Source organism: Lygodium microphyllum, chromosome 2, assembly GCF_053477565.2.
Source record: "Lygodium microphyllum isolate KBCC chromosome 2, Lygodium_microphyllum_v1.1.10, whole genome shotgun sequence".
Lineage (NCBI taxonomy): Eukaryota > Viridiplantae > Streptophyta > Polypodiopsida > Schizaeales > Lygodiaceae > Lygodium > Lygodium microphyllum.
Genome location: NC_141136.1, coordinates 81133240 through 81161099, shown reverse-complemented (window position 1 = coordinate 81161099; position 27860 = coordinate 81133240). Strand labels below are relative to the sequence as shown.

General features: G+C 41.6%; 1 protein-coding gene across 1 annotated transcript in view; it reads left to right on the top strand.

Moving 5' to 3' along the window:
- The window catches only part of LOC148039937 (Potassium transporter family protein), a 98636-nt gene that overhangs the window by 11246 nt on the left and 59530 nt on the right, over positions 1 to 27860 (top strand). The window contains exon 6 of the mRNA XM_087695360.1: positions 25214 to 25266. Coding sequence (XP_087551486.1) covers positions 25214 to 25266 — 53 coding nt within the window. The remainder of the gene's footprint in view (positions 1 to 25213; positions 25267 to 27860) is intronic.

The window sequence follows — 27860 nt, the reverse complement described above, 5'->3', positions numbered from 1 at the left end:
CAGCAGTCAGTCGCCAGGCAGAAACAGCAACAATCAACGTGTGGAGGGCTGGAAACAGGCGCTAGACTGTAGGGAAAAGTGATGGACAGCAGGGGTTGAGATGTCCTTTGCGAACGGGGTGTGGGCAGCAAGCTAATAACACCTGAAACTTGCAAAAACGAGATTCAGGGAAGAGTGGGGGGCTGACTGCCAATTTATAGAAAATTAGGATTCTAGATCCTCTCCCACTTAACTCTTTCGATCCGCTCTCCGTTTTAGGGTTTTGGCTAAAATAAGCCTAAAATAAGCATGTTTTGGGGCTGTTTAAGTGGCTAAGAGCAATTCTTAGCACAACACCCCGTCTCAAGCCCAAAATAGGGTGAGAAAAGTAGGCCAGCCTAAATCTTGATTTACCCCAAGGCATCCCATCCCAAAGTAGCCAGGGCATCGGACAAAGGGTACACGTCGGTTGCCCAATGGCCTACCAAGACTATAGAGGCGATGATTATCTTACCAAGGGAGCTCAAGTGATCACCCTAGAGAGGCCAGAGCATCGGACCAAGGGTGCTCGACGGGCTTTGAAACTATTCCTTCCACAAAATTGAAGTATTTCTTGGGGAGTTTATTGAGGAACAATGTGACCTGATTGTTAGAGGACTTGGGAGTCCCCGTAGTGGAGAATTCAACGAGGAGACGCCGATACTTAGCCAACTTGACTTTCAAGTCATCCCGGTCAGTGATTTTGAAAAGCTGAAGCTCATGGTCAAGATTGATACGACGGGTCCTATCCGAGCCGCATAGCGGTTAGTCAAGTGTGCCCATTGCTTTGACTCTAAGTCAAAATGCTAAAGGTGAAAATGAAACTCAAGCAATGAGCCCTGCATCAGCTCGACAATAGCGGAGGCATTCCTAGCCTTCCATGAGTAGATGACCTCGTATGAAACAAATGCGGGATGGGGTTGGGGTTCCAATCCCTGCACAAGATCCCATAAGTTCTATGAGTCAAGGACATGTCTCATCAAATTCGACTAAGTAGTAAAGTTTGACCCGTTAAAACGAGTCTTGTCATTAAATGCATTCTTGGCAGAAGATGAGCTAGAACCATGAGGTGTTGAGTAGGTGGTGTAAGATGATAGTGGGAAAGATGGTGGAGGTGGGTGTGCCTGATAAGAGTAAGAGGGAGGGGGAAGAGGTGGGTAGGCAAAAGTAGATTGTGAGTATCCAATGAGTGCCGATTGATACGGAGGCACTGGAACATGAATGTTTCCATAAGGTGCCAGTGTAGGCGGAGACACTACGACATGGTAGCCTTGTCCAAAGTGAGGTTGGGACATAGTAGGATGACCAGAAGGTCCACTAGACAATGCCATGAAGGCCAACTGTGGAGGCAATTGTTCCACACTCGAGAGAGACTGAGTGGGATACCCAGGCTACAATGATCCTGAAAGTGTGTATGAGGTAGGTGGAACATCACCCAGCTGAGGGAATGATGAGGTCCTAAAGGATGTGTCTATGTTTCCATAACCCCCCGGTGTGATGTGCGGTGCGACATGAGGTGTCTGAAATGAAAATGTAAATGGTGTAAATGGAAGTGGTGAAGCAGCGGAAAAATGTGATGGGATGGGTGGGTTTTGAAAGTGAGGTGTATGAGGTGCAAATTCTTTTTGTTCATTTTTATCATTTAAAGACTGAAGATGAAACTGTGAAAATGATGATGCACCATGTAATGAAGTGAAAGAAACACCGAATTCATTCTAATTATGTGAAGTAGACGGAAAAGAAGGAAGGGCAGAAGAAGATGTACTTGACTTTTTCTTATAATCCCCGTGACGTGTGTTAACATACAAGAATTGGTCCTTAAGAGGACCTTTTCCGTAGTCAACAGATTGGACTCTTTCTTCCACATGATCTCTACCAGTATATTCCAAAACAAAAGAGGTAAAAGAAGAAGGCACAAAAGACGAATTAAAAGTACCTTGCATCGGAGAGGATGGAAGAGTTTGAAAAAATGAAAAATACTCCAGATCTTGCTCTCCAAGAGGAGCGCCCATCCCTGATGGAGGTCTCGACGGCCCTGCAATACATCTAGACTTACGCGCAACATCTGAAGAGTGAAAATCATGCATACCTTCATTCAGAAGCTTTTCTTGAAGGGCAATCCTTCGGTTGAGCTCCTCAATCTTCTTTCGTCAATAGGCTATGATCAGTTTATATTCTTCAGAGGTCAGCTTGCCTATCTTTTCTTCCATGTACTCAGATGTGTCTTCCACCATGTCGGAACTTTGTGGAGCAAGTTGATCGGCGCACTCTCGCTCGGTTCTCGGCATAGGTTATTCTAGAGACAGAATCGGTATTGATGTGCTCGAAGTCATTTGAACCTACTGTTGTTATTGCTTCTTGCGAAGAGCTCTTAGATCAAAGGCCTAGGTTTCTCAGAGAGTACCAGACTCTGATACCATGTAAAGAAAATACCCTAACATAGAAGCATAAACAAAAGCCGTATAACAAAGCATAGATTGATAAAAGAACACAGTTAGGGTTAGGGTTAGGGTAACTCAGAGACAATGAACACAGTGAATAAATGAAATGATTTGACTACTAATAATACGATGCTCATGTAGCAAACACACTATGCAGTGAATGAATACTGAACCTTGAACTCCTGTATCTCAAGGATCAGGGCAGGGGTAATGAGCTGGAGAGTGTGTCGTACTTCGAACGGATCCCGAATCGCAGCAAGGCAGCCTCCGGATGTCGAACACCAGCAAACGCAACAGTGAGAAGCTAGATCTGATGCAGACAGCAATGAGGAGAGAGAAAGACTAAAAACGCAGGCAATAGGTGAGAGGAAGACTAAAAACGTAGACAGGACAGCCTATAGGAGAGAAAAACTAAAAATGCAGGTAGGACAGCCTGCAGGAGAGAGAAAAACTGTCAGGGCGGCAGCTGGGGCTTGCAAATGCAGCAGTTTGCTGACGTGGCAGACTGTACGATAGCAATGCAGATGATCAACAGTCAGTCGCCAGGCAGAAACATCAACAATCAACGTGTGGAGGGCTGGAAACAGGCGCTAGACTGTAGGGAAAAGTGATGGATAGCAAGGGCTGAGATGTCCTCCGCGAACGGGGTGTGGGCAGCAAGCTAATAATACCTAAAACCTGCAAAAACGAGATTCAGGGAAGAGTGGAGGACTGGCTGCCAATTTATAGAAAATTAGGGTTCTAGATCCTCTCCCACTTAACTCTCTCGATCTGCTCCCCGTTTTAGGGTTTTGGCTAAAATAAGCCTAAAATAAGTATGTTTTGGGGCTGTTTAAGTGGCTAAGAGCGATTCTTAGCACAACAGGTTGTCTCGTTGCGTTTCGGGATCCGTTCGGAGTACAACATACTCTCGAGGTCATTACTCTTGCCTTGATCCTTGAGATACAAGGGTTTGAGGTATAGTATTCATTCTATGCATAGCGTGTTTGCTGCATGAGCAGTGTATATTCAATAATTATATCACTTTATTCATTCTTTGTGTTTATTGTCTCTGAGTTATCCTAATTCTAACTATGTTCTTCTATCAATTTGTGCTTTGTCATATGGTGTTATTTGTGTTTCTGTGTTAGGGTATTTTTTTCACATGGTATCAAAGCCGAGTTCTCTAAGAGAAACCTAGGCCTTAATCTGAAAGCTCTACACAAGAAGTAGGAACAACAAAAGGGAAAATGACTTCAAACACTACTTCCGCACCACTTTTCACATCTGAGCTAAATTCATCGAGGAATGAGTTGGAGCGGGCCTCACAGCTTGCTCCACAAGCTCTCAATATGGTTGGACATACATTAGACTACCGTGGAGTTCCATGACCTTACGAGACTACTGCAGTTGAGTACGATCTCATTTTGATGCATAAAGCCCAACAATATAGAATGTAAATCTAAATTTCACTCTTTAGATTCGGTGCACCGATCTATTGACCATGCAGAAAGGGTGGAATCTCCACTTAGGACTAGCCATTTGCAAGTGGAAACCGGCATAGAGTACACTCCATTGCCTTCACACTTATCTCTCCGGAGCCAAATATGTCTACCATTTCAGATTCTGTTAATGATGATTCTTCTTTTCCTATTAGTATGGATGATTTCCATTATGAAGGACGTATGTTAAACAATTTCTCATTTATGAGTAACGAGGAGGACATATATTTCTTTATGAACTCAAGACTGGGTAAGCAGTTGAAATAAGAAACTGTGAGTACACCTTCCTCTTCTTTTCCTTCAAATAAATTTGTTTTCAAAGGTCAAAATGAAGTAGGTGCATCATCATCATCATCATTTGAATTTAATGCATTTAATGGACAAAAGAAATCCACATTATTTTCCATATCTACACCTATCACAAATCCATTTAATCTCCCTCCCATCCCACCCTCTTATTCCGCTGCCACATTCTTTCAATCTCCATTAAGTGCACCGCACGTTGCATCTCATGTAGAATCACATGTGTTTTCATTCACTACACCGGGGGTTCTTCAAACTTAGGCACAGCCATTAGGGTCTCATCTCTTCCTCAGCTGAGTGGTGTTTCATCTTTTTCTCACACACTTTCGGGATCATTGCAGCTTGGGTATTTTCCCCAGTCTCTCCTGAGTGTGAATCGGTTGGTGCCACAGTTTGCCTCCATGGCATTATCTAGTGGACTCTTTGGTCATTATGCTATGTTCCAGCCAATATTTGGACAGGGCTTACGTGTCCTAGTGTCTCCACCTCCATCGACACCTTATGGAAACATTCATGTTGCAGTGTCTTTGCATCAATCGGCACTCATTGGACATTTACAATCTATTTCTGCCTATCCATCTCTTTCCCCTCCTTCTTATCAAGCACTTTCACTACTACCACCATCACCACCATCTTATCCTCCACATCTATCTTATCCCATATTCTTGACACCTCATGGTTCTACCTCATCTCCCGCATGCATTCAATGACAAGACTCTTTTTAATGGGTCAAACTTTACAACTTGGTCGAACTTCATGAGACATGTCCTTGACTCATAGAACCTATGGGATCTTGTGCAGGGGTTGAAACCCCAATCCGATTCCTCACTTGTTCCATACAAGATCGTTTGCTTATGGAAGGCTAGGAATGCCTCCGCTATTGTTGAGCTAATGCACGGCTTATTGCCTGAGTTTCATTCTCAACTTCAGTATTTTGACTTAGCATTAAAGCAATGGGCATACTTGATTGACTGCTATGCAACTCGAGATAGGACCCGTCGAATAAATCTTGACCATGAGCTTCAAAACTTCAAAATCTCTGACTAGGATGACTTAAAAGTCAAGTTGACTGAGTATCGGCGTCTCCTTGTCGAATTCTCCAATACAAGGATTCCTAAGTCCTCTAAGGATCAGGTCACATTGTTTCTTAATAAGTTGCCGCGTAAATATTTCAATTTTGTGCAACAAGTGGTTTCTTTGCTTAATTTATCCACATTCTATAAATTTGAGTGTTAGCTATTACGTTATGCACGACTGTTCAATCAGTTTCATATGAATAATCCCTCAGAGGGGGCTCTTGTTGCTCATTTTCAAAAGGGGTAGCAGGAAAGGATAAACAAAATTAACTTCAAATCAAAATATAAATTTAAAAAAAGAAGAAGCAAGGGAATCACAAGGAAACTCCTAGTCTCAACTCAAACCCCCCGGGTGGTAGAATGTACCTAAGAAGAATAGGTATTGTCAACATTGTCAAAAGACTGGCCATTTTGACGAGAAGTGTTGAAGACAAGGGACACAACACCAAAACCCAAGTCATAGACCCAAGCTTCTCAGTTGGGCGATTCCCCTTAGGGGAGGCAGGGTGATGGCAAGGGGTGTTGAGCTAAAACACGCTTTTCAATTGATTAGCATTCTTAAACAACCCCAAAACACACTTAATTAATGAAAAACCCTAAAAAGGAGAGCGGTCCGAGAGAGTTTCAGTGGCCTGCCAAGAACCCTAATTTTTGGAGCGCCCTTCCACATCTATAAATAGACAAGCTGCCCCCATTCAGCCTTATTCTGTCACACTCTCTAGTGCAGATTTCAGCCATTAGTCTACCTCCATGTGACTATCCAGCCTTCGTGACTGCTGCCACCACTCCATCTAGCCTTGCAGTGCCCTGGCGTCTTCTTCCAGCTGTTGCCCACTGTTTGGCGCGATCCCTTCTACTGCATTTGGCCCTATTCCTCATCGCCAGCACCTCCCTCCTCATCTGTTCTCTGCGTTTGCAGCTTCTAGTTGTTGGCGACAACAGGCAGCACTCCTCCATTAGGCGACCTTTAGTACCCTGTGTTTTGGTCATCCACTGCTAGGCGACTACTTGTTGATGCTCTCCTCCATCAAGCGACCCTCTGTCTGCTATGTTTTCAGCCTTCTAGGGCCGCCCTCTGCTCTTTGCATCTTCTACATCTTGGGTTTGGTTCTCCAGCAGCCTCTGATACCATCGTTTTGCAGTTTCCTTTCTCTTTACACTCCGATTGGTGGTCACAAACTTGGGATCCATCTTCAGTGGATGTCACACTCTGACATTGCTCTGCCCTTGAGCACACTGTACACTCTTACATCCATTTACAACATTCATTCACTTTAGAGTTGTATTCTCTCTCTCCCTTCTTTTGTTTGTGTTTAAGTTTTTGTGTTTGAGTTTTTGAGTTTTGCTTTTAGGGTTTGAGTTTTGCCCTCTGTGTCTGTGTTTGTCTCTTTGTGTTTCTGTCATGGTTGTACACTCTGTGTGTCCTCAGTGCAAACCCTAGCAGTTTTTTTCACAAGGGGCAGTGGAAAGGTGAAACTCACACTGCTAGCGATCAGCCATCTCAATCAACAATGTTCTCAACTGTGGAGGGCTTGTCTGACTGGTCTACAGAGGCCCACATCGTCTCTATAGAGATATCCAATGCAAGTCTCGTCTACATCTGTGAGTTGCCTCACGACGAGGTTACCGTAGAGGCCCACTCATCACAGCTGAGCACATTAGCACCTGTTTGGATTGTGGAAAGTGGAGCTACACATCACATGACTCCTATAGCGGACATCTTTTGTATCCGAACCCCTGCAGTCGAGTGGGTCCACATAGGAAACAACTCCTTAGTTAAGATCTAGGCTCAAGGTTGCGTCAGTTTTGCCTATGATACGGTTCGAGATCTGGCTTTGCTAGACAATGTATACTATGTCACTCAGTCTGCGCTGAACTTGTTATCTGTTCAGCAGCTTTGCTGGTTGGGGTGAGCAGTTTTCTTTACAGTGACTATAGTTGAGGTTCTTGACTTTTAGACATGTGTAGTGATTGCTTGCAGTGAGACACAACCTAATAGCCTATACCGCACGACCCATTTTCTTATTGAGCTGACAGCCGAGGACTATGTGTTTCATAGTTTCCAAGCATTAGCTACATCTTGGGAGCCTATGAACAATGAGCGTCTTTGGCATTTCTGCCTAGGGCATCTTGGCTATGACTCTCTTTATGAGTTCTCTTGCCATGAGATGGTTGAGGACCTTCCTCGTCTAAAGCTAGCTTGAGATATTTGTAAAGCATATTAGCTCTTGGAAAGCAGCATCATACCCCATTCCCCTGAGCAGTCTATATATAGAGCTGAGGCGTCTCTTAGATTGATTCATGTTGATCTTTGTGAGCCAACATTCACTGCCACCTTGAATAGCACGATGTACTTTTTGATAGTGGATGATTATTCGAGATACATGTGGGTGTACTTCCTCAAGTATAAGTTCGATGCTTTCACATATTTCTGTGCTTAGGTGCTACTGGTTTATAACTAGACGGCAGGTCGTCATGTTGGTTGCATGAGGAGTGATAGCAGTGGTGAGTTCATGTCCAATGACTTTTCCGAGTTTCTATAGTAGCGAGGTTTTTCTCGCCAGCTTACCTCTACTAATTCCCCCTCTCAGAATGGAGTCATAGAGTATAGGAACCAAATAGTCATGGAAATGACACACTCTATGTTGTTCATAGCAGAGCTCCCTGAGTGCCTTTGGGTTGAGACTGCTAACACTATGGTGTATATCCTCAATCAGTGCCGGCTGCAGGTCTTTCTTAGAAGACCCTGCATGAGGCATTCTTTGGCTTTGACTCTCAGCCTGTCATATCCCACTTTAGAGATGTGTATACCTATAGGTTTGTTGTAGAAAAACTTCTTTGATTAATTCATACTAGGCTCTACCTAAGGAGCTTACTGGCGGCGCTTCACTTACCTTGTGTCTCTTCCACCGTTGTCTACTACGACAACCAGAGTGCCATTGCCCTTGTGGGTAATCCAATCATCACACCACGGACGCGGCATATGGGAGTCCACTTTTACTTTTCTCGAGAGCAAATTGAGCTAGGTACTATTGCCTAGAGTTTGTGCCTTCATCAGACAATTTTATAGACATTTTGACCAAAGTAGTTAACCGATTGATTCTTCAGTATTTTTTTACCCAGGATCGGCTTGGGTACACCCTCTCCTACTTCTTTAGATAAACGGGGAGAGGGTGCTTCCCTCTTGCTTTGCCTTTTAGTTTGAGAGGGGGTGGCTACTCCTCTTGATAGTGATAGTGATGATGCTTATAGTTTTTAGACATTCATTCATTCATTTATTCTTTTGTATTGTACTTATGGACATTTGTAACTTCATCTGCACTGTTAGGATGATACGATTGTAAAAGGGCACTTGGACAAGTGAACAATTCTCCTGCGAAGGCACTGTCCAAGTGGCACCATTGCATAGCATTTTATGTGAGCATGACATCTTGCATCTCCCTTTTCATTATCCCATGCATTGGTACTTTGTTCATGTAAACATGCATTTGTGCGCATTTATTCCCTTTTTGGTATTTTGGAGTGGTCGAGTCTGGATTCACCATATTCGTTGTATTGCACATGGCAGTCTCCAAGATAGTTCTTCCTAGCTTGCTTGCCTGCTTCACATCTTTGCTATATTTGTGTCAGCCACACCTTAGCCATTTTTCTTTTTCATTAACACCCAGTAATGGTAGGGATAGTATGTATATTTTGTGAAGGTCTTGGGTTTGACCATCCCATATTGCTTTCTCATTTGAGGCACTGATACTCAATAGGACAAATACTAATTTGAAACCCTTACTTAATGTTACATCTATCAAAACTACAAAGCCCTCCATAAAAAAGAAGAAGTCCATAGTTGATTCCATCCACCTTTGTAGGACTTGGTAGGCCATTGGGTAGTTGTCATGTATCCTTTGTCTAATGCCTTGGCCTCTCTGGGGTGATCACTTAGGCTTTCATGGTAAGATAACCATTGACATTGTAGTCTTAGTAGGCCATTGGGCAGCCGACGTGCACTGTTTGTCCGATGCTTTGGCTGCTTTGGAGTGGGACGCCTTGGGGCAAAATATTTTTTTTAAAAAAGGGGCTTGATTGACCTCCTCGTGGCACTGTTGTTGGGCCTGAGAGGGGATGTTGAGCTAAAAATGCATTACTTTACTTAAACAGTCCCAAAACATGCTTAATTAAGAAAGAAACCTTGTTTACATTCCTAGAGAGTGTTTGTATCCCATAAGCACAAACCCACTTGGGAGGGCCCAAACTTTCTATAAATAGATATGCTGCTCTCCATTTAGTCCTAATCTCGTTTTTGCAAGTTTCAGGTGTTTTCAACTTGCTGTCCACATCCCATTCGCAGAGGACATCACAGTCCAAGCTATCCATTGCAGACTTCACTCATCTGGCGCCTATTTTCAGCCCTCCACCATTAGTTTGCTATTGTTTCTAGTTAGACGATTGCTGCTGTCCATCATCCAGTTGTCGTATAGCTTGCCACATGAGCATACTGCTGCATTTGTAGGCCCTAGTTGTTGCTCTACAAATTTTCTCTCTTCTGCAGCTGTTGCCATCATCTTCTTAGCTTGTCTGCTATTTCCTCTCTTTTGCAGCATGCGTTTGCTGTTTTCTCTGTTCTACAACTTATGTTTGTTGTTTTTTCTCCTCACCTGCGTTTTTAGGATTTATCTCTCCTGCACTGCCATCTGGATTAGATCCAGTCTTCCTTGGCCGCATTTATTGGTATTCGACATCCGGAGGTTGCCTCGCTGTGATTGGGATCCATTCGGAGTACAACACACTCTCCAACTCATTACCCTTGTCATGATCTTTGAGATACAGGAGTTCGAGGTACAATATTCATTCACTGCATAGTGTGTTTACTGCATGAGCATTGTATATTCAATAATTATATCACTTCATTTATTCTTTGTGTTCATTGTCTTTGAGTTACCCTAACCCTAATTGTATTCTTCTATTAGTTTGTGCTTTGTTATATGGTGTTATTTGTGTTTTTGTGTTAGGGTATTTTCTTCACAAGATCTAGGGCCTTCAAGGCATAATGAGGCTGATGATTAACAAAGTGAAGAGGAATTTGATGACTAGTTCAAGAATTGGATGAGGACAACAATAAATTTCTTTGCTGAATTGTCAAAGGATCCTTAGTCTATCCAATTTTTGAATGCTCCGAAGAAGGACAATAAGTGGAAGAAGAAGAATAAGTCATCTTCTACACCTTTAGGATAGCAAGGTGCATTGAAGGAAATGCCAAAACCTTCACTTAAAGCTCCCAAAGATGTTAATGAAGTAAAACAGTTAGTACCTACAAGGCAATAAATGCAAATGTAAGGCCATCATGAAAGTACCAATACAATGGATTTTGGACAGCTGAGCATGCATGCTATGATGGGACAGCCAGGATACTTTGGTGGAAGGACGATTTTTCATGCTATGGTTGGATAGGGACCACATATGGGAATGTATGGGGGTCCAATTTATTTGAGTATGACTGGAAATGTGCAAAACTTTATATATGGCAGCGTTGGCTTGATGCCTAGGGTACAAAGTAGCATGTTTGGTAATGCATCTGCACCCTCGAATGCTTATGGGGCTCAAGGAATGAATGTTGGTCATGCAAATGCTCCATTTAGCATTGGTTTTGATGTAAATTCAGGGAATGTACCCTTTTTGTAGCAACTAGTGTATGACAACTTGACACCCAAAGGGGTAGCAAAAGACTATGATAAGGGTGGAAAAGCAGTGAAGTTTTGAGTCCTTTAGTGGTGCACAAGATAGGCTGAAAGCTTTGACTTTCATTTAGCAATTTGATGCACCTTTTCAGGGGGAAACTTCACCGAGTCCTCGAAGATTCGAAAGGTAGCCATTTTCTTGAAAGGGAATGCATTGTAGTGGTGGTCCACTCTTTTGATGCAAGATAGAGCACCGTCAACATGGGTACAATTTAAGTAAATGTTTGCATCGAATTGGTTGACAAGTACCTTTGAGATGGACATCATGATAGCTTGGAATAAGCTAGATATTAAGGAATGTAAGGATTTGGAGCAATATAATAAGAAGTTTTGGAATGCATTGCTGCTTATTACATCTTATTACCCTGTATCCCTTCATGAGCAAGTGGAAAAATATGTTTGTGGGCTGCCCAAAGGAATCAGGGATTTTTACATTAAATCCACCGTGTCTACGTATATCTTAGCTCATAGAGATTGTTGCTACAGTTGATGCTTTGCTGTGTAGGAAGGATTTAGGCTTTTTGAAACCAGCCTTTCTCCTCGGATAGGATGGTAAATAACCTGATTAAGCAGTATTTACAACAATTAACAAATTCACAAAACTGAAATGCATACTTTACCATGTAATCTTAGACATTGGATACCTTGTTGGCTCCAAAGCTGTCGCCCCTTTCGGTATTTATTTAACTTAATTGAAGAAGAAGTTGATGTACAATGGGATTCTCCTAATCCCTTTTGGTATTCCAACTCCCCTTGCTGTCCAAAAATGACCAGCAATTCTTCAATTTGATTTGCCCCTTTTCGGGCAATCAATTGGCCTTCATTCGCTTTGATGGAGATAAAAAACGTGCCAAATTCAATGATTTGTTGGTCCCTCCGCTTGAATAGGCTAAAAACTACTTTAGTCCTGTTGAATCCAAGTCTTGGAGCTTTCAATTTTTGGCATGCTTCTCGAGGTTGCCGGTAAACCCTAATTTCCTATTGTAGATTAGGGTTTACAGCAAAGAAATCTGAAATTTCTTAGCCTCTGGTAATCTCAATGCTGTAATCTTCGGAGCAAGGCTGGGAGATGAGAGAGAATGCTGAGGAGAGAGAAAATTCAAACTTTCTTTTCAAAGAACTAAAGAAAATCTGTCATTTACTGTTGTTGCCCTATCTCAATAGCTCTTGTAGATGTAAAGAATTGAAGAAAATTAGTCATTACTGCTATTGCCCTGTCTCAACAGCATGTAGATGCTATCACCTGTTGTTGATTGGTCTTCTCTTGTTCTTGGCAGCCTTAGAAGTTCCTCCAATGGCTGCAAATCAGACCAACAATATCTCCTTCCTCTCTCTTGCAAGTTGGATACACTAAAAATGCCTCTCTTTAGTCTCTAAAGACGTTTTTCAGTCTTGTATGGGCATTTTTGACAAGTGGCAGTCTTTCCAAATGGTTTTTTCAACATTATCCATAATTAAATATTAATATTCAGTCTTTAAGTACTGAAAATTAATCTAATAATTATTTCGGTGTCTTGAAAAATAATCTGATTGGCCAATAATTAAATTGGCTAGGCAACTTCCATTCTCGAGTGTCTCTACGCCATCTTTGACCATCAGATTGACATTAGGTATCATTAAACACCACTTCTCTAGTATCACACAACTGATACTTATGGCCAAATGAATGACCTAGGCCAATGATTGGCACCAGATACCACCAAGTACTTGTGGTGCGGCATAACTTATAGCAACTTTTGCCTTTGACATCCCGTGATTTCCTCGGGTCCCGGGCTCGTAATTTTACTCTAATCCTAGTTACACCTCACATATACAACATTTACTTAACCATGTGATTAAAAAAAATCCACATATTAGTCAGGTTTCAAAAATACATTTCCTGATGACACTTCCCAGATAGTGGAAAGAAGCCGAATAAAAAGTGGTTTAAGGCTGAGAAAAGGGGCAGATCTAAAAATGAGCTTGAAAAGAGGCCAAAACAACAAAGTAAGGGCTTGAAAACATTGGCACAATGTAGGGAATTGATGGTTGTAAATAAATGTTTTGTTTCTGAATAGGAGGGTTACATTGCAAAGGATTGTCCCAATAGGCAGCAAGATGGAAAAATAGAAGATCAAGGAGATCTTAAAGGAAAGAAGCCCAAAACATTGGTAGGATTAGTGTCCAATGTTGTTAATGATCAGCCCAATGATGATGCTATTGAGTTGTGCAGAGCATGGGGAAAAATTAGGGATCATCATGCATTGATTTTTCTTGATAATGGTACATGAGCCAATTTCATTCGTGTAGACATGGTAACCTGTCTAGGCATCAGAGAGGATGAGATGGGACCCATAGGGGAAGTTGGAATGACACGTAAAGGCCATGTAGAATTTGTCACACCGCTCATTGGAAAGCTTTGATTGCATATGCAGGGATATGCGGACAACGAAGAGTTTTTCATTGCTCCACTTGAAGGCTGTGATGTATTGCTTGGCATGTCATGGTGTCATCGTATGCATGCAGTGATTGATTCTTGTGCAAAAACAATCACTATTTTGCATAAGGGAAAGGCACTCACACTTGATGTAAAGTTGAAAGATGAATTCGTCCTTGTTGTATTTGCACAGTTGCCATTTTTAAAGTAATGAAAAATGATCTTTTAGCGTACTTGGTTTTACTAAGGATAAAGATGATAGTGAGAATGTTAGGAATATGTCTAAGTTGGAGAAGGATCGTGTATTATTTCTGAAAATGTATGTTGATTGCTTCTCTTAGTCACTTCGAGGGCAGCTAGCGCCTGAAAGGCTAGAACATTTTGGCATGGATCTTATCCCATGTTGAGCTAACAATGCACTAGCTTCAATTAAACAGCTCCAAAACATGCTTAATTGATGAATTAATCTTGTTTATTTAATAGAAATACGTTCCTAGGGGGGGTCTTGTGTCCCATAAGCACAAACCCACTTGGGAGGGCCCAAACTTTCTACAAATAAGTATGCTACCCTCCATTCAGTGATAGATCTCCTTTTTGCAGGTTTTAGGTGTTTTCAGCTTGCTGCCCACACTCCTTTCGCGGAGGACATCGCAATCTTAGCTGCCCCTCGCTGTCATCTACAGTCTGACGCCTGTTTCTAGTCTTCCACCCGCAGTTTGTAGCTGTTTACAGTAGAGCAATTGTTGCTGATCACTCTCCAGCTGCCGCCTGCTCAATTTTCTCTCTCCTCCCTTTTGTTGCTGCTGTTTTTCTCTCTCCACTGCCTGCGTTTTGCTGTTTTCTCTCTCCTGCAGCGTGCGTTTTTAGTCTTTCTCTCTCTTGCAACTGTCTGTATCAGATCCAGCCTTGGTTGTGTTTGCCGGTGTTTGACATCCAGAGGCTACCTTGCTGCGATTCGGGATTTGTTTGGAGTACGACACACTCTCAAGCTCATTATCCTTGCCCTGATCCTTGAGATATAGGAGTTCAAGGTTCAATATTCATTCATTGCATAGTGTGTTTGTTGCATGAGCATTGTATATTCAGCAGTCATATCATTTCATTTATTTTCTATGTTCATTGTCTCTTAGTTACCCTAACCCTAGTTGTGTTCTTTTATTAGTCTATGCTTTGTCGTACGGTGTCGGAGAGGTTTTTATCGAAAGGTCAAATCCATCAAGGATCAGAAGTAGAAGGAAGTAGAGATAGGAGATGGAAGAGAAGATAGAGAATACCAAAGTGGTAAACACTATAAAGACAAAGCACAATGAATTGAATCAATAAGTATTGAAAGAACTTGGAATCTTCGCACTACTCAGAAGCAATATCTAGGCATTAGATCTCCTGGAGCTTCTTTGTAGAACAAAACGTGCACAAAAATTACAGCTCCTTCTTTGCTGCTCGGAACCCAAATCTGATGGCTCCGTTGGCTTCGAAAGGGGGGTAAAACCCTAGGATGCCTGGTTACGGATCTCCCAGATCGTTCCTTATTCTTTCAGTTCAATCTGCAGTTTTCAGCCTATTTATAGTGATCGCGATGCGCACAATTTCGTCAATCTGTCTTTTTTATGAAAAATCTCCTAACTAGCTAAAAAAACAACTTGCTTTTTGCATGCCATCCTAATCTAGAAGCTTTTCTAACTTTTTCGGATTTTTACAATAAATAATATCAAATATAGGCTAAAATTATCCAAAAATCTAATATTTTTGGATAATCCATGTAACTCACACTAATACTAATGACTTAGATCACATTGACTCTCTTGATTAATAAGAAGTCGGATGATGATGCATTCCATACTTTTTCACACTGTGTCCTCATAACATCACGATAACGGTTTCTGTTTATGTTTCTGTGTTAGGGTATTTCTTTATATGGTATCAGAGCAAGATTCTTTGAGAGAAACCTAGGCCTCGATCTGGAAGCTCTCCGCAGAAGCAAGAACAACAATAGGTTCAGGTGACTTCGAACACAACAACACCAGTTCAGTCTCCAGAAACATCTATGCCAAGAATCAAGTGAGAGTGGGTAGATCAGCTTGCTCCACAAAGTTCTGACATGGTGGAAGACACTTCTGACCACAAGGAAGAAACAAAGTTACGTAAGTTGTCTGATGAAGAATATCACATGATCATGGCTTACAGACAAAAGAAGATTGAGGAGCTTGACCGAAGGATTTCCCTTCAAGAAAAGCTACTCAATGAAGGTATACATGATTTTCTCTCTTCAGATTTTGCACGTAAGTTTGATGATGTTGCAGGGCCGTTGAGACCTCCATCAAGGATGGGCCCCATTGTTGGAGAAAGAGATTCGAAGCATATTCCATTCTTTCGTCCTCTTCTGTCTACTCTAGTGCAAGGTACTTTAGATTCATCTTTTGTTCCTTTGTTTTTTATCTCTTTTGCTTTGCAATATACTGGTAGAAATCATGAGGAAAAAAGAGTACAGTCTGTTGACTACGGAAAATGTTCTCTTGAGGACCAATTCTTTTATGTTGACACACGTTGTGGGGATTATAAGAAAAAGCGAGGTACTTGTTATTCTACTATTCTTTTAGGTTTACTTCTCAAAATCAGAATGAATTTGGTGTTCCTATTCCTTCATTACTTGATGCATCTTCTTCATCATCTTTTCATTTTTAATCATTAAATGGAAAAAATAAACAAAATGCATCTTCACCTTTCACTCCACAAATTCAAAATCCACCCATCCCACCATCTTCTTCCGTTGCTACTCCACTTCCATTCACACCATTCACATTCCCATACCAAACACCTCATGTTGCACCGCACATCACACTGGGGGGTAATGGAAATATAGGCACACCTTTTAGGACCTCATCCTTGCCTTAGCCGAGTAGTGTTTTACCTTCTTTTCACACACTTTCGGGATCACTGTAGCCTGGGTATCCCTCCCAGTCTCTCCTTAGTGTCGATTAGTTGGTACCATAGTTTACCTCCATGGCTTTACCTAGTGGACCTTTTGGTCATCCCGTTGTGCCTCAATTCAACTTTGCACATGGCTTCCGTGTCCTAGTGCCTTCACCTACATCGGCACCTTATGAAAAGATTCATGTTTCAGTGTCTCCGTCTCAATCGGCACTCATTGGACATTCACAGCTCATTTCTTGCTGAGTTGAAAGTCAAGTTGATTGAGTATCGGCGTTTTCGTGCTGAGTTTTCCACTACGGGGACTTCCAAGTCCTTGGACAATCATGTCACATTGTTTCTAAACAAACTCCCTAAGAAATACTTCAATTTTGTGGAAGGTATAGTTTCAAAGCCTACCATGCCTACTTTCTATGAATTTGAGTGTCAACTGTTGCGTTATTTCATGGTTGTTTGATCAATTTCATATGAATAATCCCTCGGAGGGGGCTCTTGTTGCTCATTCTTAGAAGGAGTAGCAAGGGAAGGGCAAACAAAATCAAACTTCCAATCAAAATAAAAAACAAAATCAATTCGGGAAATCACAAGGAAACTCCCAATCACAACTCAAACCAGGGTGGCAGAATGTACCTAAAAAGAATAGGTATTGTCAACATTGTCAAAAGGCTGGCCATTTTGACGACGAGTGTCGATCAAAGGCAAGAGGCACAACACTAAAACCTAAGTCTCAGATCCTAGCTCCTCAGTCGAGCAACCCTCAACAGGGAAGGCAGGGTGATGACAAGGGGCAGTTTAAAGCTCAGACTCACATTACCACCAGTCAACCATCTCAGTCGACAATATTCTCACCTCCAGAGGGCTTGTCTGTCGATTGGTCTACAGTGGCCCATGTCGTCTCCGTAGAGATATCAGATGCGAGTCTTGTCCATATCTGTGAGTTGTGTTTTGACGGGGTTTCTGTAGAGGCCCACTCGTCACAACTGAGCACTTTAGCTCCTATTTGGATTGTGGACAGTGGAGCTGGATATCACATGACTCCTATAGAGGACATCTTTTGTACCCGAGCCCTATAGCGGGGCGGGTCCGCGTAGGGAATAACTCCTCGGTCAAGATTTAGGCTCAACGTTGTGTTAGTTTTGCCACTGACATGGGTCTGGATCTGGCTTCGTTGGACAATGTATAGCATGTTCCTCAGCTTGGGGTGAACTTGTTATCTGTTTAGTAGCTTTGTTGGTTGGGGCGAGCAATTTTCTTTACTGCGACTACAATCGAGGTCCTTGACTCTTAGACTGGCTTAGTGCTTGCTTGTGGTGAGACACAACCTAATGGCCTATACCACATGACACACTTTGTGACCGAGCCGACAGCCGAGGGCTCCGTGTTCCATAGCTTCCAGACGTTTGCCATATCTTGGGAGCTATGAACAATGAGCTTCTTTGGTATTTTTGCTTAGGGCATCTTGGTTATGACTCTCTTTATGAGTTGTCATGCCATGAGCTGGTTGAGGGTCTTCCCTGCGTGAAGCTAGCTTGCGATGTTTGTAAAGCCTGTCAGCTCGGGAAGCAGCACCGTATCCCTTTTCCTCAGCAATCCACACATTGTGCTGAGGCGCCTCTTAGATTGATTCATGTTGATCTTTGTGGGCCAATATTCATTGCCACCTTGAACGGTTCACTGTACTTCTTTTTTACAGTGGATGATTATTCTAGATACATGTGGGTGTACTTTCTCAAGCATAAGTCAGATGCTTTTACATATTTTTCTGCTTGGGTACTGCTGATTCATAACCAAACTGGATATCATGTTAGTTGCATGAGGAGTGATAGCGGTGGAGCTGTCCCTTTCTGTCATCTACAGTCTGGCGTGAGTTTCCAGCCTTCCATCTGTAGTTTGCAACTGTTTACAGCAAAGCGATTGTTGCTGATTAATCTTCAGCTGTCGCCTGCTTAGTTTTCTCTCCTCCATGCTGCCACTGTTGTTTTTCTCTCTCCTCAGCCTATCGTAGCAGATTTTCTCTCCTCAGTCTGTCGCAACAGATTTTCTCTCTCCACTGCCTGTGTTTGCTGTTTTCTCTCTCCTGCAACCTGCGTTTTCAGTCTTTCTCTCTCTTGCACTGTCGTCTGTATTAGATCCAGTCTTCCTTGGTTGCGTTTGCTAGTGCTCGACATTTGGAGGCTACCTTGCTACGATTCGGGATTGGTTTGGAGTACGATACACTCTCCAGCTCAGTATCCCTGCCCTGATCCTTGAGATACAGGAGTTTAAGGTTTAGTATTCATTCATTGCATAGTTTGTTTGTTGCATGAGCATTGTATATTTAGTAGTCATATCACTTCATTTATTTTCTGTGTTCATTGTCTCTAAGTTACCCTAACCCTAACTGTGTTCTTTGATCGATCTGTGCTTTGTTGTACAGTTTCTGTTTGTGTTTTTGTGTTAGGGTAATTCTAGGGCTCAAACTTTCTATAAATGAGTATGGTGCTCTCCATTCAATTATAGATCTTGTTTTTGCAGGTTTCAGGCGTTTTCAACTTGTTGCCCACACACCTTTCGTGGGGGACATCGCAGTCTCAGTTGCTCCTTGTTGTCATCTACTGTCTGGTGCATGTTTCTAGCCTTCCATCCGTTGTTTGTAGCTGTTTACAACTGAGCGACTGTTGCTGATCACTCTCGAGCTGCCCCCTACTCAGTTTTCTCTCTCCTCCCTACTATCGCTATTGTTTTTCTCTCTCCTCAGTCAATCGCAGTAGATTCTCTCTCCTCAGCTTGTCGCATCGGATTTTCTCTCTCCATTGCCTGCATTTGCTGTTTTCTTTCCCTTGCAGCTTGCATTTTTAGTATTTCTCTCTTCTCACCTATGTTTTCAGTCTTTCTCTCTCCTCACCTGTGCTTTTAGTCTTTCTCTCCCTTGTAGTGTCGTCTACATTAGATCCAGACTTCCTTGGCTGCATTTATTGGTGTTCGACATGCGGAGGCTGCCTTACTGTGATTCGGGATATCCGTTCGGAGTATGACACACTCTCCAGCTCATTACCCCTGCCTTGATCCTTGAGATACAAGAGTTCAAGGTTCAGTATTCATTCATTGCATAGTGTGTTTGCTGCATGAGCATTGTATATTCAGCAGTCGTATCACGGTTTCTGTGTTAGGGTATTTCTTTATAGCCCACCTTATAAGCTCAGAAGATGTGCCTATGACAACTTTCAGGACACCTTTTGGGTTGTATGAGTCTCTTGTTATGTCTTTTGAAATTACGAATGCTCGTGTCACTTTTAATCGAATGATGAATCTCACCTTTAGGTTACATAGAGGATTTGTAGGCACTTTCTTTGATGCCATAATTATCCATTCAAAGAATGAGACAGAGCATAGAAGACACTTGGACATTGTGTTCAAGGAATTGCGTGTGCATAAGTTGGTTATCGATGACAAGAAAAGTGAATTCTTTTTGCATGAAATCCACTTTTTGGGACATATTGTATCTGTCGATGGTATTCGCATGGACCTTGTAAAGGTTGAGGCAATACAATCATGGCCTTTGAGAAATGTGCATGAGTAGCTTCTTGGGTTTATGTTCTTACTACTAGAAGTATGTATGTGGGTTTGCTGAAATTGCATCTCCATTGCATGTCTTGCAAAAGAAGGATATGCCATTTAGATGGACAGCAGTGGAAATTTCAACATTTAAAAAGTTGAAGCAAATGATGACTTCAGATCCTATGCTTATGTTGCCCAATCTAAGGAAGTCATTCATAGTTCAATGTGATGCATGTGGTAACAGCATTGGGGCTGTTCTTATGCAGAACGGCTGAGTTGTGGCTTATGAGAGCCAAATTCTCCATGGTATAGAAAAGAATTTGCAAGTCTATGAGAAAGAGCTCTTGGCTGTAATTCTTGCACTGTCTATGTGGAAACATTATTTGTTGGGGGCTGATTTTATAGTGCAGACAAACCATTAAACTTTGTGGTACTTTTTGACTCAAACAAAGTTGTCAAAGAATAAGATCTTTGAGGCTGATTGTTATGTGGAAAACTTGGATGCAGCCTATGAAAAGATGAAGTATGCACTGGGCAATTGGTCATCATAGATGTGCTTTGTAGTTTGCAGGAGAGTGATTATATATTGCTGCGTTTTGAAAAAGCAAGGCTGAAAAATATGAAAGAAAAAGAAAGATTGTATCTGAAGTTGAGTATGAGATACTATGGGCCCTTCGAAGTGTTGGAGAAGATTATTGATGTGGCATATTGGCTGAAATTACCTCCACATTGGCGGATACACAATGCCTTTCATGTCAGTTTGTTGAGGACTTTTCATGGTGATATGTCAGAGGATATGTTTGCTGAAATTCAGCTTGAGGTTGAGGAGCTGGATGAGATTTTGGTATCCGAGGAGATTTTGGTACATAAGGAATGAAGGGTCAAAGGTAAAGTTTTCAAGAGATACTTGGTGAAATTTCAAAATTATTCACCAATAGATGCCAAATGGATGGAAGAGGATGACTTTCCAAACTATCCTTAGTTGTTGCAGCTTTACTTAGGTGTCTTTCAGTTAGAGCCGACTTTCAGGCTCAGTCAGGTTTAGCGGAGTAGGGATTTGGAGTATTGCCTGATGCTCAAGGGGGAGGTAGCACTTTCACTCTGCTAGTTGTGGACAGCTCTCGTACGTAGTGGATCTTGGATGTATTCAGCATGCATCCAAGGTACTGTGTTGACAGTATGTTTGTGATGAGGTCACTACTTAATGTATTAGTCATTGTGAGATGTATGTAGATGGGTATGAGTTCCACCTGGGCACTAGAGCTATACTTTTGATCAACTTATGATCAGTTTGGCATGAATTTTGCCTCAATTTTGAGACAAATTTTTGGTTAAGGTTCGGTTCATTTTTTTGATAAGTTTGAGAACCGTTTATGGTCACTTTTGGGATCAATTTTTTGCATTGATTGCTGGCTAGTTTTGCAATGAGTTTGGGATTAGTTTGGGGTTATATTTGTAGTAGTTTGTGATCAGTTCTCAGATTAGCAAGTGATCAGTTTATGATCAAACAATGCTCAGTTTTCAATGGTTTATAATCGGTTTCATAGACAACATCATGTTAGTAAATGCCATTGATAGTTTCAGCAATGGTTTATGTTGAATTGATGCTTTTCTATGGTTGATAGTCAAAACAGTTGAGAAACATGAGTTATGGATGTATCCAATGAGTTTCTAGCAATAGTTTTAGACTAATATTCAATTTTATGTTATGCATATGCTGGTTGGAAATTTCTATAAGTTTGGGGCATGTAGCATGGTTGGACAACAGTGCGCAATGTTGTAACTATGATACCTTATGGAAATTCCAATGTAATATGCTTTTCCTTTAGCACAATGCAATGTAATTGAAGACAATTGCAAGGATTTCAAGGGCGAGGTATGTCACGAGGACGTGAAATTTTGAGATGCTTTAATCTTGCTGATAATATTTAATTAAGTTATTAATCAAATGTGCAAGGTTGTTCAGCACATGGCAGTTATTTCATAGTAACAAGCCAAGGACCTCGAGGATGCAGTGGGTGTCAAAGGAAAAAGCTATGATAAGTTATGCCAGCTAGGCTTTGGGGGTTAATTGGTGTCAGTTTTGACCCTAGGACAGTTATTTGGCTAATAAGTGTCAGTGGTGACACTAGGGACTAGCACTAATTAATTAATTAATTCTAGTTGGAGGGTCAATATAGGTTGTGGACCACTCCAGGATGCAAATGGCCTAGCCAATTTAATTATGTATGGGCAAATTTAATTTTGGCTAGGTTTAGAAGTTGAGATTAATATTTAGGATTATTTAATTTAAAAAATTAATTGAATAGCTGGATAATGTTGAAAAATAGGTTTAGAAGGTTGCCACTTGGCAAAAATGCCCATGCAAACTAAGAAAACGTTTTTGGAGGTTGGGTCTTAGTCATTCAGTTCTTTTATAGCTCAGGAGAGAGAGGTAGAGAGTTGTTGGTCCATTTTTTGATAGGAGTACAGCAATTTGCTACAAAAGATAGCCATCTAGGGGCCTCAATAGGCAGGGGACAGTAGGGAGTCACCTTTCAGGGGCAGGCAATAGCATTGCTAATCAGGTGACAGCATTTTGGAGGTGCTTGGCAATAGGTGATTGCATTGAATGCAGGATGGAGCAGGTAATAGGTAGAATTTAGGATTTTCTCGCGAAGAAAATCAGATTTCTCTCTTATCTTGACTTTCTATTAGTTTCTCCAACCCATTCTTAGGAGATCTCAGCCATTCTAAGCAGATCTCAATCAAAGTTGGTGGACAACAGAGAGATCAGAAGAAAATCAGATTTTTCTCTCATCTTGGCTTTCTGTCAGCTTCTCCAACCCATTCTTAGGAGATCTCAGCCATTCTAAGCAGATCTCAATCAAATTTGGTGGACAGCAGAGAGACCTCTGCTGTAATTAGGGTTTGATAGCCACCTTGGGACCCATGCCAATTAGTAAAGGCATCGTACACTAAATTCAGCAGCTGAAATTTGTGTAATTATTAGGGAATTCAGATGCCAGCCCATTCATTGTAATTTGGGGCAGCATTTGGCCAGTGGTTCCATTTGTGCAAGTCCTGGGTGAAAAATCAAGGGGCAATTGGCCCGAATTGATTGATGATTGTTGCTATAGCAAAGGGGATTTTGGAATAGCAAAGGAGATTGTGAATTTCAGCTTGTAATCATTCCATTAGCAATCAAGTTAAAGAAATACCAAAAGGGGCGCCGATGTTGGGGCCAAGAGGGTGTCCAATGTTGAAGATTTTTAAGGTAATTTGTGCAATTTAAGCTATGTTCATTTGCTGATTGCTATAACTAAGTGCTTGATCACAGAATCACCACCCTTTCCAAGAAGGAAGGTTGGTTTCAGTGACCTTGTATTTGCTGTTCTGACTCTATTTCCACTAGCTACAACTACATTTTGCTCTGTAGTAGACCACCTTGTTGGTCTTTTGCATTTGGAGCACACTTGGACTGCTAATTACGATATTCTTTCTTTGCAACAACTCGTGAGGATCGCGTTTCACTCCCTCTACTATTGTCCATCATTATTTGTGTCTTCTTTGATATCCTGCTGCCCAAAGGATTGCAGTTTACTTTCTCCATAGAGTAGCTCTTTTCCTCGTCATTGATACCTTTGCTTAGAGGACTAGCTCTTTTTCTCATTATCAATACCTTTGCGCGAAGGACTGTAGTTTGCTCCCTTCATAGTGCAAGTCTCTTCCAAGTGTTGTCTCCTGATCAACAAGGATAGTGTAGGTATCTCTAAGCTCCACTCATCTCAATATCGGTTTTAGAGATATACCGCTCCGAGGCTCACTTGATTGTATCACCATGATTCAGTTTTCATCATCCATCTTCCTTTTTCTTCTGTGTTTTTGAGTTCTTCGTCACAATGTTTGCTGCACACTTTGTGTTTCTCCTCGAAAATCCTACTGTTTCTTGATATGGTGTGAGAGCATACCATTCTATATTTTGATATGATATTAGAGTAGAGATGCTCAAAGAGCAAAAGTGAAGGCAAATGGAGGTTGCGGGATAGAAATACTCTTAGATTCCAAGTTATTTATTCTACGAGTGTGGTGGCCATTGTTATAGGCGTTGATATTTAGACATGGACCTTGTGACTTACATGATGAATGGTTGGAGATATTGGGCCTAGCATAGCAAGGCTCTCTAGAGATTACAGTGGAAATGTGGGTGTTGGGTTTTGAGAGATTGCTTTGCAAAGGACACCTAGGGGTGCTGTCTTCTTTTAATACACCACTAGATTGGTGAGGAGGATCCAAATGAGCATGATTAGAGTGGCATCAACTGCTAGTTAATATTGGATTGGGTGGAGTATCTCACCGACTTTTCTAACTGACTTCTAGAGGACATTGGATAGGAATTGAAGACCTAGATTTGACTATTTTTGTGGTTACTAGCACACAGGAGTGTGATAGTTGGCACATGGCTTGGTTATGGTAGGGATGAAGTCACTTATGTAAGATGTGGGTAGCTAGAGGAGACATAGACATGATATATATGGGACTACTATAGACTCAAGAGAAGGAGAGCCGTTAGGAAGGTATTTTGTTGTACAATAAAGAGTATGATTGTGACATTGAGGATGGGTTCTTGGGTCACGACATAGGCCTAGCCTTTGGATATCAAGATGTATGGGGGAGTCTTTCCTATTTCATCTTTGGTTAGCTCTTGGTCAAGATTGCCATGCTATTTTTCACCGTTCGGGTGGATTGAGGAACATTGTCACAGATGGGAGTTGATAGGTAGCATCATTGTTGGGTACATTTGGACCACCACATATAGTCATGTTATAGATTTATTGGACATATCCAATGTAGAGACTCTTTCTTGGATTTGGATAAGAATGTTTACACTCTTCATGAGAAGTGGGAGAGGCTATAGGGCATCTCGAAGATTGTGAGGAAGAGGAGAAATGCTTTTATCAAGATCTAGGATTGTGGCAATTTCACCATTGTAGACTTCAAGATTGGTTATTTATTTGGGTGGCTTCACCTTGTTGTGTATGGTTATTTTTCCAAGGGGATTTAGTAATAGAATCATTCTTTTCTCCAAAAAAATTAATTAGGAGAAAGACCTGCTCCCTCTTTTTTGCAACACTTGGCACTAATCCATCATGCTTTAAATAAATTTGTATTGGAAAAAGTCATGTGTTGTATTGGAAAAAGTCATGTGTTGTATCTTGCTCTTATTTTCCAAACACTTAGATGGCATGTTAGTTTGTGGTTTGAGATGTTTTTTGGATTTAAGACTTTTATGTTTGGGATGCAGGTGGAGAGGCAATGTTTGCAGACCTTGGCCATTTTTCAGTAAGATCTATTCAGGTAAACTATTGCTGGATTCAAAATACGCAGTAGATAATTAAGTTTTCATAGCAAGATAACTAATTTGTTATGTTTAAAACTTGATTTTCTAGCAACATACACATGGTTTTTAATCCTGAATATCTAATCCTAAATGATTTTTCAAGTACATGGATTGCGTGATTTCACAGTTGAAGCTCTCCATATAAAAGACTTACTTATTACAACTTATGGGGCTCAAACTTTGGGATGCCTTCTTTAGATGTTCTTAATAATATTCTCCTCATTAACAAAACAATGATCAGAATCTTTCATGTGGTCTTAAGGACATCGTATAGTATTTGCTCAATGCTATAATGAGTATCTAAAAATTTCATGTAAATGTTGAGTGCATAGAGAGAGAGAGAGAGAGAGAGAGAGAGAGAGAGAGAGAGTATATTAATGTCTCTAAAAGGCCAATGTGGCCTATGAGACCAAAGCAATACATACAATGATGGTGTGTTTCTCATCTGGAACAAGAAAAGATGAAAAAAAAACATGCCTATAAGATTGAAAAAATGAAATAGTGTCCTATAAAAGGGAAACATGTCAATGATCTAAAAGTGAAAGTAAAAAAAGAAAAACTCTCCATCAATGAGATGTTTGTCCTCTAAGGAGGTGTATCTTTGCATGGCTGAGGCGTCTCGGCATCTGTCTCCTGTGGCGCTCAATGATGGCTTTAATTTGTCTGTGGTGTGGATGTCTAGGTCTTCATCCGGGTGGACATGGGCGCCTAGACCGGCTAAGTGCCACTGCTCTATCCAAAGGGACACCTACAGAAGATGAGGTCCAATGATGATGTACTCCTATAGGCTGTGTGGCAGTAGTAGTGGTATCTGCTATGCTCTGTCGTGTATCAGTGAAAAAGTCAGTGATTGCTCTCTATCTATGTGAGCCGAGCTGTGGGGGCCTCCTACTCCGTAGAATTGTTGCTTTGCGCCTCTGGAGCTCCAAGAGGAAGAATCCCAAGCATCTCTGATCCTCAAACTGCATGATCCGTCTCAGGGGTCCAAAACCCTCTCGAAACAGACAGTGATATCTACCTCGTATATCATAATATACAGTGCATCGGCAGATGTAGTGTTCCTCTGTATCTGGCTCTCTGTCGCTTATTGGGCATATGCGTTCCTCTGTCTGTATACCCTCCCATCTACCTGTCTCAATCCTCAGGTGGTGGGATGAGATGCGGATCTGACCAATAACTGTGCGTAGTCCATGAGGCAGCTGTGTGTCCCTGTAATTGGGTCGGGTGATGAAACCATCCTCAGATACCTGAAGGAAGTGGGTCTGGTAGTGTGCCATCCTCGTGCCATGGGGGGAGGGGAGCCGGATCCAGGTCTTCTCCGTATCTAACTTCAGTATGTGTGCTCTGATCACATGGTTTAGCTCTGATCGGCTTAGGTCAAGTGTAGGGCAATCCAGGCTATAGTCAAAGGGGGGTAGTCTGTCAATCTGCAACCCATGTAGACTCATCCATGTACTCATCTGAGCATACCAACAATGTCTGTCACCATCTGCTGCTAGTTGTCTAGAAGAGGCCAGGGCTAGCCGTGGGTATCTATCTTGGGGGAGCTCCCATAGTCTATGTATGAAAGTCACTATGGGTGGTAAATCCCTGATTACAACTTAAGAAAACAATTATTGCAAATCTGAAAATACAAATTGACCTATTGATCTTAGACAATGCACATCCGATTGGCCCCAAAATTGGCGCCCCTTTTAGTATTTCTTTAGCTTTATTGCAGAAGAAGTCGATTTACAATGGGATTCTCCCGATCCCCTTTGCAATCCAAACGCCCCTTGCTATCCAAAGTGACCAGCAAGTCTTCAATCTATTTTGCCCCTTAATTTGGGCACTTAATTGGCCTTTACCCACTTCATAGACGATGGAAATGCCCCAAATTCAATGGCTGGCTAGTCCTCCACCTGAATTTAGCTGAAATTCACCTTCCAATTTCTGGCACGCTTCCCAAGGCTATTGCTAAATCCTAATTTCTGTTGCTAGCTCCTCCTTCTTTGGCTTCAAAAATTTCTAACACTCTCTCATATAGTACTACCATAGACCCTCTCCTACATAAATAGCCTTGGATCTCTCTCTCTCTCTCAATATTATCTTTGGGCATTTCTTACATATTAATAGCTTTGAATTTTTATTAAAACTGCATTCCTGCCACGGGATTTACTACGTGACTTCCCACGAGACATGAACCGAGATTTCTGAGAATCCCGTCCACGGCCACTGCCACTACCATACTTTCCATACCCATCATTCCTGCCTCTAACTGTCATAGCATGCGACATACGAGAGGCATCCAAATTCTTACGATTAATCTCTTACTGCAGAAGAGCACTCTCAACATCAGATAATTTCAAGGTAGCATTAGAGTTTACAGCAGAGAAATTTGCAATTTCTCAGCCTCAAGGGTCCAAATGCCGAGATCTTCGGCACAAGGCTGTGAAATGACTGGGAGATGAGAGAGAAATCTATAGAGAGAGAAAATTCAGAGTTTTGTCGCGAAGAATGACATAAAATCAGTTAAATGCAGCTATTGCCCTGCCACAACAGCTTGTAGATG